Source organism: Schistocerca americana, chromosome 5 (genome assembly GCF_021461395.2).
Source record: "Schistocerca americana isolate TAMUIC-IGC-003095 chromosome 5, iqSchAmer2.1, whole genome shotgun sequence".
Lineage (NCBI taxonomy): Eukaryota > Metazoa > Arthropoda > Insecta > Orthoptera > Acrididae > Schistocerca > Schistocerca americana.
In genome coordinates this window covers 687,632,736-687,647,738 of record NC_060123.1, presented here as the reverse complement: position 1 = coordinate 687,647,738, position 15,003 = coordinate 687,632,736, and the positions used below count along the sequence as shown (strand labels likewise).

At 45.1% G+C, this 15,003-nt stretch overlaps 1 protein-coding gene across 1 annotated transcript in view; it reads left to right on the top strand.

The window, feature by feature from the left end:
• LOC124616010 (UDP-glycosyltransferase UGT5-like) overlaps positions 1-15,003 on the top strand; it is a 105,927-nt gene that overhangs the window by 36,559 nt on the left and 54,365 nt on the right. Inside the window, exons 3-4 of the mRNA XM_047144226.1 lie at positions 1,138-1,389; positions 14,655-14,975. Coding sequence (XP_047000182.1) covers positions 1,138-1,389; positions 14,655-14,975 — 573 coding nt within the window. The remainder of the gene's footprint in view (positions 1-1,137; positions 1,390-14,654; positions 14,976-15,003) is intronic.

The window sequence follows — 15,003 nt, the reverse complement described above, 5'->3', positions numbered from 1 at the left end:
GGTCACGAAGTCAATGAAGTTAAGGAATTCTGCTACCTAGGCAGCAAAATAACCAATGACGGACGGAGCAAGGAGGACATCAAAAGCAGACTCGCTATGGCAAAAAAGGCATTTCTGGCCAAGAGAAGTCTACTAATATCAAATACCGGCCTTAATTTGAGGAAGAAATTTCTGAGGATGTACGTCTGGAGTACAGCATTGTATGGTAGTGAAACATGGACTGTGGGAAAACCGGAACAGAAGAGAATCGAAGCATTTGAGATGTGGTGTTATAGACGAATGTTGAAAATTAGGTGGACTGATAAGGTAAGGAATGAGGAGGTTCTATGCAGAATCGGAGAGGAAAGGAATATGTGGAAAACACTGATAAGGAGAAGGGACAGGATGATAGGACACCTGCTAAGACATGAGGAAATGACTTCCATGGTACTAGAGGGAGCTGTAGAGGGCAAAAACTGTAGAGGAAGACAGAGATTGGAACACGTCAGGCAAATAATTGAGGACGTAGGTTGCAAGTGCTACTCTGAGATGAAGAGGTTAGCACAGGAAAGGAATTCGTGGCGGGCCGAATCAAACCAGTCAGTAGACTGATGACAAAAAAAAAAAATAAAAAAAAAAATGTACCAGGCTCATCTGACTCTTCAGAATCGAGATATATATCGACTGATAGCAGCATTCATGTTGTATGCCTTTCTGGAGATCCTTTATGTCATCCTTAAAACTCAATGCATCAGTTTCTAATTACCGTCTGGATAGCACGTTTCTGTTTCACTTTCACTAAAGTACAGCCGTTTTACATGAGGGGCCTGCCAGATTACGAATTTTGTTCATACTCCCTACATTTTCGTTGAACTCCTGTAGTGGCTACTCATATATCTCATTTTTTTACCCACATGGGAGAGTCCTATAGGTACTTGGGGAGAACAAACTGGTGATAGATGTGTGGCACATGCAAACTGGATTCCAGTATGGAACACTCTACTTTCATGTTCACTTGAGAAACACGCACTGTGTTTTTGTTCGTCACGTCGAATAGATTTATTCGTAACTCTGAAAGAAATAATGATGCAATGAAGTTTCTGCGATTTTATAGCGATGTTTTTTTTTTTTTTTTTTTTTTTTTTTTTGCCGTCTTAGCTCACTATGGACCTTGTGGAGATGGTGTCCGGTGTGTTTGGGCTCCTGTACAACTGGCAGTTCTGTATGGACGCTTGCCGCACCGTCTACGAACACCCAGAAGTGGAGAAGCTGGTCCACTCCCAAGACCACTACGACCTGGTGATCGCGGAGATCTTCTACGTCGACTGCATGGCCGTGTTCGCGCACAAGTTCCGCGCTCCTCTTGTTGGCATCGTTACTAGCATGGCCTTTCCAGCCGCCTACGACAGGGTACAGTACTGCATAAACTGATAAAATTCTGAGACATTTTCCGGTATTATGGAATTACGCCTGCTACTTTCCAACAAGGCGCCTTACATCTCTCTCTAGTCTACTTATAATGAGAGACATAATTACCCAGAAAATGATCAGAAGCAGTATCAGTACACATGAGTTGCTTCCCTCTATCTCTGAGGCACGTCAAACCGATATTTTTCTTTTATTTTATATGTGAATCAGGCTGTGACGATGTGTTATCTGATTCTGAAGGTTTGTTAACATTCACGCTGGAAATAGCAGCATAGAAGTACCACTTACCACTCCCAAATTTCTATGTATGAGTAGCTTAAATGGTTTATACAGTGTGTAACAGTGTAAATGCAGATGTTTCTATTGGGGACTGGAGTCAGTGTACTGAACAATATTAAACCAGTATCATATCTGTTAGGAGTAGTATGCTTTTAGGTTGGTTAGTACCTCCAAGCACACGTGGCAGGAGCAAGCCATTAATGTTTATTTTCCCGTGGGTAGCAGGTCAGATGTTGAAGTGTGGAAGCACAGACGTGAAACGGTTAATCGATACTGACAGGTGTAGTTCACTTTGTGGTACATTTACGACTGTGCAGAAAATACCACGTCATAAAGTTTGTGTTGTATTTGTGGGAAGACAGCTTGATACAGCGAAACAACTTTTAACACACTAACATATATACATATTAAGGTACCACATATAAAAATTTCTGCATATATGCCCTTTACACCATGTACATATGTCTAAGGTATAAAATAAGAACGTATTAGATATTACTTGTGGTATGCATAACTCGCGTAAGGTTGTCTAGGAAGGCTGGGCAAAATAAGGACTGAACATCATTTGTATCAAGATCTTTATTAAAACTCCTCAGGAAAAATAAATTTACCAATTTTGGTCTACAGGACCTTGACACATTAAGATAAAACTACGCAGTTAGATTGAATCGTGGAAGAGCAATTACTGACGATCGATCAACAATGTTACCAAATATTTAAGTGAGACCAAATAACAAAAAGGTTATAGTATTAATTCAAATACTTGCTCAAAACTCTCCAAAAGTCATTCATAGGACCATAAAGTATGAAAGTTTAAGTTTACAACAAATGTTATTCTCTTTCCAAAAATATAAAAACTTAGTATGCCACTGTTTTCTTTTGCTGAAATATTTACAGCAAATTTCAATAAGAGAATCAAGATAATATTTCACTAATTGTCACTTCAAAGGTTCTAAGGAAACAGTCCTCAAAAGAGGCAGTCCACAAACATCCAAGAATGTGTTTGAGTAAAACACAAAAAATAATTGAGGCTTACCTTAAATTCATTAAAAGGATGCAAAAACAATTAAAACTGCTTGATATGAAACCACTGTGTGTTGGGCAGTGTGGACCAGTCGAATGGACTAGAAATTACTTAGGTCGTCCCGATACAATGCACACTATATACTCCTTCCTTTCTAGGCAACCAATGGGAACTTGCCCCAGGACACAAACAAACAGTGATAGCCTGATGAACAGAGAAGTAATTTTTAAGTAAGACGATTAAAAACTTAACAAATCAGATTACTTTGTGAAGAGCTGCTAAAAGATAACCACCTCCACTTACAGCAAGGTCCGAGCAGGCACACGGGGGGGGGGGGGGGGGGGGGGAGGGGGGGGCGAGGGTTTATTAGTGATTGGGTGATTGGGAACTCCAGCGTTAGGCGGATGATGGAGCCCCTTAGGGAAATAGCGGTAAGGCCGGGGAAGGAAGCCAGTGTTCACTCTGTCTGCTAGCCAAGAGGGTCTCATCCGAGATGTGGAGAAGGCCCTGCCGGCGGTGATAGAGAGCACTGCGTGACCCGACTACAAATTTTTGCTCATGTTGGCACCAATGACTCCTACCGTCTGGGTTCAGAGGTCATCCTCAGTTCATACAGGCGGTTGGAGGAGTTGGTGAAGCCGGAAAGCGTCGCTCTCGGGGTGGAATCTGAGCTAACTATTTGTAGTGTCGAACCCAGAACAGATCGCGGTCCTCTGGTTTGGAGCCGAGTGGAAGGCTTAAACCAGAGGCTCAGACGATTCTGCGGAGATCTGAGGAGCAAATTTCTCGACCTCCGAAATCGGGTGGAGAAATGTAGGGTCTCCCTGAATAGATCAGGCGTGCACTACACGCAGGAAGCGGCTACAAGGGTAGCGTCGTACGTGTGGAGTGCACATGTGGGTGTTTTCGATTAGAGAATTCCCTCCCTAGGCCCGACACAGTTAAAGCAGGCTCAGACATGGTAATTGGATGTCTCTATGGGCCATGGCTCAGCAGCTGTTGTGGCAGAGCACCTGAAGAAAAATTTGGAAAATATTTCGAGTAGGTTTCCAGACCATGTTATAGTTTTGGGTGGAGATTTTAATTTACCATAGACTGGGAGACTCAAACGTTTATAACGGGTGGCAGGGACAAAGAATCCAGTGAAATTTTTTTAAGTGCGTTATCTGAAAACTACCTTGAACAGTTAAACAGAGAACCGACTCGTGGCGATAACATATTAGATCTTCTGGTGACAAACAGACCATGACTATTTGAAACAGTTGACGCAGAACAGGGAATCAGCGATCATAAAGCGATTACAGCTTCGATGATTTCAGCCGTAAATAGAAATATTAAAAAAGGTAGGAAGATTTTTCTGTTTAGTGAAAGTTACAAAAGGCAGATTTCAGAGTACTTGACGGCTCAACACAAAAGTTTTGTCTAAAGTACAGATAGTGTTGAGGATCAGTGGACAAAGTTCATAGCCATCGTACCATATGCATTAGATGGGTATGTGCCAAGCAAGATCGTAAGAGACGGAAAAGAGCCACCGTGGTACAACAACCGAGTTAGAAAACTGCTATGGAAGCAAAGGGAACTTCACAGCAAACATAAACATAGCCAAAGCCTTGCAGACAAACAAAAATTACACGAATCTAAATGTAGTGTGAGGAGGGCTATGCGAGAGGCGTTCAACGAATTCGAAAGTAAAGTTCTATGTACTGACTTGGCAGAAAATCCTAAGAAATTTTGGTCTTACGTCAAAGCTGTAGGTGGATCCAAACAAAATGTCCAGACGCTGTGAGACCAAAATGGTTCTGAAACAGAGTATGACAGACTAAAGGCCGAAATACTAAATGTCTTTTCCCAAAGCTGTTTCACAGAGGAAGGCTGCACTGTAGTTCCTTCTCTAGATTGTCGCACAGATGACAAAATTGTAGATATCGAAATAGATGACAGAGGGATAGATAAACAATTAAAATCGCTCAAAAGAGGAAAGGCCGCTGGACCTGATGAGATACGAGTTCGATTTTACACAGACTACGCCCCTTCTTGCAGCTGTGTACCGTAGGTCTCTAGAAGAGCGTAGCGTTCCAAAAGATTGCAAAAGGGCACAGGTCATCGCCGTTTTCAAGAATGGACGTCGAACAGATGTGCAGAACTATAGACCTATATCTCTAACGTCGATCAGTTGTAGAATTTTGGAACACGTATTATGTTCGAGTATAATGACTTTTCTGGAGACTAGAAATCTACACTGTAGGAATCAGCATGGGTTTCGAAAAAGACAGTCGTGTGAAACCCAGCTCGCGCTATTCGTCCACGAGACTCAGAGGGACATAGACACGGGTTCATAGGTAGATGCCGTGTTTCTTGACTTCCGCAAGGCGTTCGATACAGTTCCCCACAGTCGTTTAATGAACAAAGTAAGAGCATATGGACTATCAGACCAACTGTGTGATTGGATTGAAGAGTTCCTAGATATCAGAACGCAGCATGTCATTCTCAATGGAGAGAAGTGTTCCGAAATAAGAGTGATTTCAGGTGTGCCGCAGGGGAGTGTCGTAGGACCGTTTCTATTCACAATATACATAAATGACCTCGTGGATGACATCGGAAGTTCACTGAGGCTTTTTACGGATGATGCTGTAGTAATGATGCTGTAGTATATCGAGAGGTTGTTAACAATGGAAAATTGCACTGAAATGCAGGAGAATCTGCAACGAATTGACGCATGGTGAAGGGAATGGCAATTGAATCTCAATGTAGACAAGTGTAAAGTGCTGCGAATACACAGAAAGAAAGATCCTTTATCATTTAGCTACAATATAGTAGGTCAGCAACTGGAAGCAGTTAATTCCATAAATTATCTAAGAGTAGGCATTGGGAGTGATTTAAAATGGAATGACCATATAAAATTAGTCGTCGGTAAAGCAGGCACCAGACTGAGATTCATTGGAAGGTTCCTAAGGAAATGCAGTCCGAAAACAAAGGAAGTAGGTTACAGTACACTTTTTCACCCACTGCTTGAATACTGCTCACTGGTGTGGGATCTGTACCAGATAGGGTTGATAGAAGAGATAGAGAAAATCCAACGGAGAGCAGCGCGCTTCGTTACAGGATCATTTAGTAATCGCGAAAGCGTTACGGAGGTGATAGATAAACTCCAGTGGAAGACTCTGCAAGAGAGACACTCAGTAGCTTGGTACAGGCTTTTGTTGAAGTTTCGAGAACATACCTTCACCGAGGAGTCAAGCAGTCTATTGCTCCCTCCTACGTATATCTCGCGAAGAGACGATGAGGATAAAATCAGAGAGATTAGAGCCCACACAGAGGCATACAGACAATAGTTCTTTCCATGAACAATGGACTGGAATAGAAGGGAGAACCGATAGAGGTGGTCAAGGAACCCTCCGCCACACCGTCAGGTGGCTTGTGGAGTATGGATTTAGATGTAGATGTAGATGTAGATGTACAGCAGCCAAGATTCGGCTTCAAGTCACGACCCGAGGCGGAAACGGCAAGTACTTAAACGTTGCGCGGGACGGAAAACATATGAGGAAGCACGACGCGAACAGTTGGCTAATGAACCTCGCCTACGTAAACGGAAGCTTGGCTTGGAAGTATAACCCGCAAAATGCATGCAACAGGATTTTCCCCCGTAAGGCACGTAAGCTTGGTGGCTCTAAAAGACTAAAGACAGCGACTTGGCAATTTAATGCACAGTGTACCATGCAAAATAAGAATAATTTGGATGTCATGAATAATGACACTTTGAACATAAAGGGAATTTAGAAAGCGCAGATAATTTGAAACACGTAATCAAATGAGAACTCTATAGCAGTTACCACGGTGTTTTGATACGAGTAACGTAATTCTCAAATTGTCTGGCCAGACGTAGTGATAGGGAACAACAACAACAACAACAGGTAGCTGAACTGAGTCTGATATAGAAACATCAGGGCACAAACACGCGCAGGAAGTGAACCAGTCATAATTATCACGCTCACAGTAATGAGCAAGATGAGTCTCTATGAATGTTACGTGATCTCAGAACTGAAGCAATGAACTAAAAGTAGATCACCGATCACACAGAGCCGCTGTGCGGTGAAAAACAGTGGAAAAACTTGGAGCTACCAGGAGATGCGGGGATGACGGCGACCGACCTCTTGCCTCCAGACGTGGTCGTTCAAAGGAATAGTGTGTCCACTTTCGTTTCCGGTGCACGTCCCTCATGTCCGGAAAATGCTCAGCCAGACCAGCTTGGAAATGACACGTGCGGTACAACAAACAGCCGGCCCGTTGCCCCGCAGACCTTCGCTGTCTGCGCTGCTTCACTGACTGTCTGTCAAGGAAAGCAGCCTCAGCGGCATACGGAGCAAACCTGCCACGCCCCCTTCACGCAAAAGACAGTGTTCCAGGAGACGTGGCGCGAACTATCGATCGCGCATCAAAAAAAAAAAAAAAAAAAATGGCTCTGAGCACTATGGGACTCAACTGCTGAGGTCATTAGTCCCCTAGAACTTAGAACTAGTTAAACCTAACTAACCTAAGGACATCACAAACATCCATGCCCGAGGCAGGATTGGAACCTGCGACCGTAGCGGTCTTGCGGTTCCAGACTGCAGCGCCTTTAACCGCACGGCCACTTCGGCCGGCGATGGCGCATCGTTTCAACTTGTAGCGACTTGGTAGCTGCACTACCGAATCAAGAAAAATATGTCGGGGATACGACAAAGAGATATAAAGTAACAGTAGCAGGTTAGTCATTCAAGTAATCACAGATATCGAAGAAGAAAAGGAAATTGTAAGGCCGATTATTCCATGTACATGTAGGGCTGTGTACGACAAGTAGTCAGCGAAGGTCAGGAGGAGTCGGATCCTGCTTGTTACCTCAAGAGGAGCATTGCAATGGGATAGCAGCAATAAGATATTTGAAATGTGGTGTACAAATAAGCTTAGACTATCCGAGATGCTACTCCAGGCAGGTGTAAAATGTATGTGCGCAACGGAAACAAGAACGCAAAAATGAAGATTTGGCCCTGTTTGACTACCCCTTAATGGTGATTATCTCCGTCTTGCTCTTCAAGATATCAATTACAACATAAACATAAATCAATGATTAAGGGCACTAGCAACTGGCAAATGATAAACGCTGTTTCTGCTTATACATTTATTGTAGATTGAAATGAAATGAAGTAGTGGTTCAAGTGGCTCTGAGCACTATGGGGCTTAACATCTGAGGTCATCAGTCCCCTAGAACTTAGAACTACTTAAACCTAACTAACCTAAGGACACCACATACATCCATGCCCGAGGCTGCGTTCGAACCTGCGACTGTAGCGATCGCGCGGTTCCAGATGCACCTAGAACCGCTCGGACACTCCGGCCGGCAATGAAATGATCGTATGGCATTATTGGCCGGGAGGCCCCATTCGGGGGAGTCCGGCCGACCTATTGCAGATCCTTTTCAGGCGACGCCACTCCGTTGACTTGCGGGTCAATGATGATGAAGATGATGATGAAGGACACACAACACTCAGTCCCCTGCCGGAAATCGAACCCGGGTCTCCTATGTGGTAGACGGTAACGCTACCGCTACGCTACGGAGGCGGACTATTGTACATTAAGACCCCTTTATTGCAAATGTCTATATATCAATGTCCAATGGACATAAAGAGAGATGCAAATGAATTTCGTAACTAATATGATTGATCAATTGCCCAAATCTGCCCCTTTTTATGGCTACGCGATTTAATATAAATAACCCGAGATGACTGACATCATCTACATACCAAACACTAGAAGACCCTACTTTCGTAAGATAAACTGCAGTGGCGTGCAACCTCCGTCGAAATATAATTTACGTGATCATAGCTGTCTAGGTTTAAAGCCCGTATAAGCCGAAGCAATTAACTGTATGCGTCCGGTGCATTGGAGTGATGGTTCTCGTACACCTCTGCTACAGCAGAAGAACCACAGCCACAGAATATCAAAAACGCTCATTCAAACACTACGACGGCAGAAGACGATCCTCTGATTAGTATAATCTAATAATGTCTTCTCGTCTCGGTGTTCGAGAAACGAGGAACGCGAACTCCCAGACACAAGGATGGAGTTCAGGTAACGCGTCAACGTGAGTATAGGCAGAATAAGTGCTCTCAATCACTGAACGCTGCCTATTCAACGACGACTGCCTACCAGGAGGCGAAGTCCAGAATCGTATAAGTTCGCAACAGTACAGTGCCTAATCGTTCTAACTCTAAAATCTCCTGAGAGCAAAGACAACAAGTCCCTCTGTACCAACAAAAGCTGATACTGAGCGACCGTCAAACCCGTCTGCTCCAAACGTAAGACCACTTCTCTCCACTGCTGGCTTCCCATCAAAGCTCGGCTCCCTTCTCGCGTAATTCAGAAGACGAATCATATTCTCGAAACCACGGATTATTCTCCCTCTACAGATTCTTTCGAACGCCGACCAACCATATTTTAATCTTTTGTCGTCGAGCGCGGAAAGTTTACGAGGAAATACCTATACTCATACAATGGTACACTTCTCAGAGTAAAAAATCCTCGGAAATAACACAGTGTGGTGGGTAACGTTTCCTCGTTGCTCTCTGCTGCGTCCAAGATTTTCAGAGTTTCTGAAGTATTATCCAGTTATCCTTCCGCCCCTACTACAAAACCAGATGGCCGCCGCTGTATTGTGCTTCCGCGCCCAGGTGCCCAGACCGTCCGTCTTGGAACTTCCTGTGTGAAGCAGGACCGACACACCTGTGCGGGATTTTCCACCCACAGCTTGAGTTACGCCTGCCATTTCATTTCTACTGGCGTTCCAACCTCTACTAGTACAGGCAATTATTCACGACACCGTTTTGATAATAAAGACACTCCATCAGCTTTCGTGCAATAAGCGTTAACAACTATTTACAAGCTGTGCGGGACAATGTCAGTCTTCTTTAAATATTCATATATACGATATATAACCTATCAAATGATACCTAACTGCGGTTGTAAATCACGGCAAAGTATGTAGATGAGTGCTTGTAAGGTGCGAAATAATAGCCACCTTACAACTGCGTACCCTATTGTCCAACTCAGTAGCAGCTCAATGATCAGCACTGCCGTTATGTGGCAGACCCGGTTCGAATCCTAGTATTACCAGGGATTTTTCCTTGTGAGAGGACAGGAACGGCGCGGAGTGAGCACCGTGTTGACGACTAAGGAAGAAATTGATTGAGAAGTAGCTTCTCCAGGGCCAAGAGAGTAGACAGCGGCCGGTAGGGCGGTGTGCTGAACCCTCGCCCCTCTATGCCGCATTTATCAGAGGATGACACTACAGTCGGTCGGTCGGTACCGAATGGCCCAACAGGGCTAGCACGCGGAGCTCTACTTCATATATCGTTAACCGTGGTTTAATTGTGTAACCAGTTACAGAGAAGCTCTTGCACCTAACGTGGAAGTGCAGAAGATATGCCAGTGAGAAAGCCGTTGGAAACGTTCCATTTAAACACGAAGGTAAAACTGGTGAAGGATGAATAGGAGGGAGATGAAACTGAATGACTTGCGCTTAAATACGGAGGTCGGTCAAAAAGTAATGCAGCAATCTTTCCCTGAAAGCAGGTTGTTTTCATTCGCCATTCATCTGGCTACAAAACCGTATTTGTGAACATAATCTCCGTTCAATACGACGACAATTCGTCACCTTACTGGGAGACCCTTTACGCTCGCAGGTCGACATTGGAGCCAAAGTCTTGCTGCGTTAATAACCTGCCCAACAGTCAGGTACTGATTGCCATGGAGTGCATTCTTCATAGCGCCAAAAACATAGAATTCGGAAGGTGCGATATCCAGTCTATAGGAAGAACAAGCTCCTCTCGGGTGTGTGCGCACTTGTGCGAGGCCTTCCGGTGTCACGGAAACTGAGAAATTAATTTGCATTTTTGTGTCGACGAACACGCTCAAATCGTTTCATCAGTTTCTTGATGTACACTTCTGAGCTGATCGTGGCACCATGAGGGAGCACATAAAATAGAATACCGGCTGACGGTGCAGCTTTGAACTTTTCCTTCGGAGGAGAGGTTCCGTGGCACCATTCACTGGATTGCGGTTTTGCTTCTGTTTTTGACTGATGAACCCACGCCTCATAGCCTGTGAAGATATTCGACAAAAAATTGTCACGTTTTGCTTTGTAACGCACATTGCTCTTCATAGTCTGGTGTTATGCTGCGAGGAACTCAGCGGGCGTATACCTCTCAGTACCCCATCTGGTGGGTAAAGTGTATCAACACTACCAGCAGAGACGGCAAGTTGAGCAACAAGTTCTTTGCTCGTGAGCCGTCTATCACCTCAAGTGAGAGTGTCCGCACGTTCCAACATTGAAGTAGTTACTTCATCATTGAGTACCCCAGCAGGTGGAAGAGTGTGTCAACATTGGCAGCAGAGACGGCGAGTTGAACAACAAGGTGTTTGATCGTGAGCCGTCGATCATGTCGAATTAGTGTGTCTGCACTGTGGAGCAACTAGCAGCAAGTCAGGACGTGTGCTGCACAAACATGGGATGAGACCAGTGTTCCGGCCCTCCCCCAATATACGAGATGTGTTGCGCCCTGTTAAAGACGACATTGTTGTTCCAGTGTCTGGCGTGTACGGTGTACCTTGTGAATGTGGCAGCATGTATATCGTACAAACAATTCGCGCGTTTGCTGAGCGTTGTGCTGAGCACAAGCGCCATATAAAACAAAGGGAGCCTGACAAGTCGGCCATAGCGAAGCACTGCCTCGAAAACGGACATAAAAAAAATTCCAAAGTACAAAAATGTTGGCTCATGCATCTAGATCTTGGGACACAGTTATAAAGGAAGCGGCCGAGATTTCTTTTGAACAACAACAATTTCAACGTAGGGGTACACACTCAGCGGGCGTTGGACATCGAAAGAAAGCAAAGACAGATCCGCGACGCGGGAGCGGCAGTTTCAAACGTGGCGCCTGCCCCTACCGCCACCTGACGTCACCGGTGCTGCCGCGGGCAATAGCTCCGCTAGCTTACTGGGTCGACTTACGCGCGCGCGTCACATTGAGTCTACCTGATTGGCTGCTGATGATGTCATCATGCCTATATAAGCGAGTAACCATAGCAGCCCCGGTAGTCAGTGAACTCCTGACGACGATGGCTTGAAAACCGAAATCGTTTTATTCAATTATATTACTATTGCCAGTCTGAATTTAGTATCCTCTCCACTTCGGCTACAGTCGGTGAAGCCACCTGTTGGGCTGTGGATTAACTTATATCAGTAACTCGACCAGATGAAGTCACGAAGGCACTCCTCTGGTAAGGACCCTGTCCATTAATAAACAGCTTTATGCTCTCTCTCCCTTCCTCCTTCCTATCCATCTTCATCTACCCCTACTTGCCCTTTTGCCTTGTATGTCGCTAGTGTTGTACAAATCACTGAGCTACACAAATGAACTGGATGTATTTCTATATTTTAGCCGGCCGCTGTGGCCGAGCGGTTCTAGGCACTTCAGTCCGGAACCGCGCGACTGCTACGGTCGCAGGTTCGAATCCTGCCTCGGGCATGGCTGTGTGTGATGTTCTTAGGTTAGTTAGGTTTAAGTAGTTCTAAGTTCTAGGGGACTGATGACCTCAGATGTTAAGTCCCATAGTGCTCAGAACCATTTGAACCATTTTTTTCTATATTTTCACGGGAACATAGAAGCAAATTTAAGTGAGGCTTGGGCTTTTAGAATGAATGTTTTAGGTTCTTTGTAGCTGGTTCTTGTTGGCTCAGAGCAGTGATCACTCAGGTACATTTATATCTTTTTTGTGCAATTTTTTATGCGAACTTGATCATGACGCAGACTAGACCACTTCCATTGCATTAACGATAAATTTAACGTACTAGAGGCGTACAATAAGTGAAGCAACACATTTCTTTAAAAGAAGGTTGGTTTCATTCAGGATTCCAATATACCACAAAATTCCCCAGTCTTTTGGTTACAAAATCCGATTCTTCAAAACAATCTCTGCCCGCGTCGTACCACTGTACTGATCGACGCTAGAGCCAACGTCTTGGTGCATCAGTAACCTCCCCATCGTTCACGTACTACTTCCCGCGCAGTGCATTCGCCATTGGGCCAAACACATGGAAGTCGAAGGGTGCGAGATCTGGGCTGTAGGGTGGATGAAGAAGAACAGTCCAATGAAGTTTTGTGAGGTCCTATAAGGTGCTCAGACGTGTGTGAGAAATCGTGTTGTCAATCAGAAGGAGAAGTTCGTTCGCAATTTTGTGCCGACGAACATGCTGAAATCGTTTCTTCGATTTCCTAAGGGTAGGACAGTACAATTCAAAGTTGATCATTACAATATGAACGAGGACATAAAACAGAATGACCCCTTTGTAGTCACAGAAGACCGTCACCATGACTTTACAAGCTGAGGGTACGGCTTTGACCTTCTTCGGAAGAGAGTTGGCACCACTATGTGGATTGCTGTTTTGTTTCTGTTTCGGAATGATGAACCCATGTTTCATGGCCTGTAAAGATATTCGACAAAAAATTGTCACGATTTGCCTTGACACGTGCAAGCAACTCCTCAAAGATGGTCCTTCGCTGCTGTTTATGGTCTGCGGCGAGGAATCCAGCGAGCAGACACCTTTCAGTACCCCAACAGGTGGAAGAGTGTCAGTGCTAGCAGCAGAGTCGTCCAACTGAGCAGCGAAGTGTTTGATTTTTATCTGTAGGTCATCTCAGATGAGAGTGTCCGCACGCTCCAACATTTCAGGAGTCACAGCAGTGTGCGGCTGGCCAGCACACGGGAGACTGGACAAGTGTACGGGACCTCCTCGCGATGATGACAGCTGTCTCGTCCAACGACTAACCATGCTTTTCTTCACTGTGAGGTCTCTGTAGACATTCTATTATTGTCTGTGATGCTCTGGTTTTCCGCCAAAAGGAACTCAGTGACAGCTGTCTGCTTGGAATGCACCTTCGTTACAGACGCCATTTTGAAGGCTACATATAGTGCTGCCACGTACGGGGACTTCATGAATGTATAGTCGGTCAACTGGTTATATTCCACGATGGATGTCCCACGGCAAATTCCGCCTTTTTTTCAACGGAAACTGGCCCAGAAAGAAAGCGCTGTGTTAGTTATTTGAGTTATTAACACATGATGCATGATACATATATTAACAGATGCATGCTTCAGAAGATGCAGATACAGGGGAATGGAGGATCAGATACAACCAAGAGCTTGAGGTACTATACCAGCAGCCCAACATAGCAGGAACTGTCAAAGCCTAACGAATGCAGTGAGCCAGCCATGTGGCCCGGATGGAGGATCACAGATGGCCTCGGAAGCTCCTGGATTTCACACCTACAGGAAAGAGACCGCCAGGGAGACCCAAGAAGCGTTGGAGGGATTGACTCCATGAAGATTTAAACCAAGTGTCAATAGATGTGAGTGGATGGCGGATAGTTGCAATGGACAGAATACAGTGGAGGAGGAAACTTGTAGATGCATGCGGTCCCCTGGGCCTGATCACGTGGTGGTAGTAGTAGTAGTAGTAGTAGTAGTAGTAGTACTAGTAGCATACCACTGTGAGCTTAAAGTCTGCCGTATGATGTAATAGTTGAAGCTAGTTGCAGCATAACCATGTTTTAAAGCAGCACTTTGGCTGTATATGGAGAAATAACTATTTCTTTGGCTTAATGATCACCTTGCGACCTCTGTTCAAAGAAAACCCATGAACTAAAGCATCAAAACGGTGCAGACTCTGTGATGCAGATGTCGCAACATGATACATGTTGTTACATCATGCAACGAACAGTATTGTGAATCTGGACTAGATTAGATGCCAGTAGATTATCAGATGTAATGAGTCCCTTTCTTGTACTGTAAACGTTAATTTAAATAATGAAAAGAAATACATTTTACAACCTTTTTTTTTACTCTGCTACAGATGGGAAACCCAGACCATCCTGCCTACATGGACTCGTACTTCTCTCCCAACTCGGCGCCCTTCACCTTCTGGCAGAGGGTGAAAAACTCGTTCCTGCACGTGGCGGCCCGCTTCTGCGACTGGTGGTTCGCAGAGCGAGGGATGGACCAGCTGCTGGGAGAGGTGTTCGGCGATGCGGTGCCCCCGATCAGGGACATAGTGCGCAACACGAGCCTGCTGCTCGTCAACAGCCACTGGAGCGCCGGCCACCCTGTGCCCACGGTGCCGGGGCTCGTCGAGGTGGGCGGCCTGCACGTCAAGGAGCCGAAGCCGCTGCCACAGGTATGGGGCGCGCAAAATATCTTGGCGC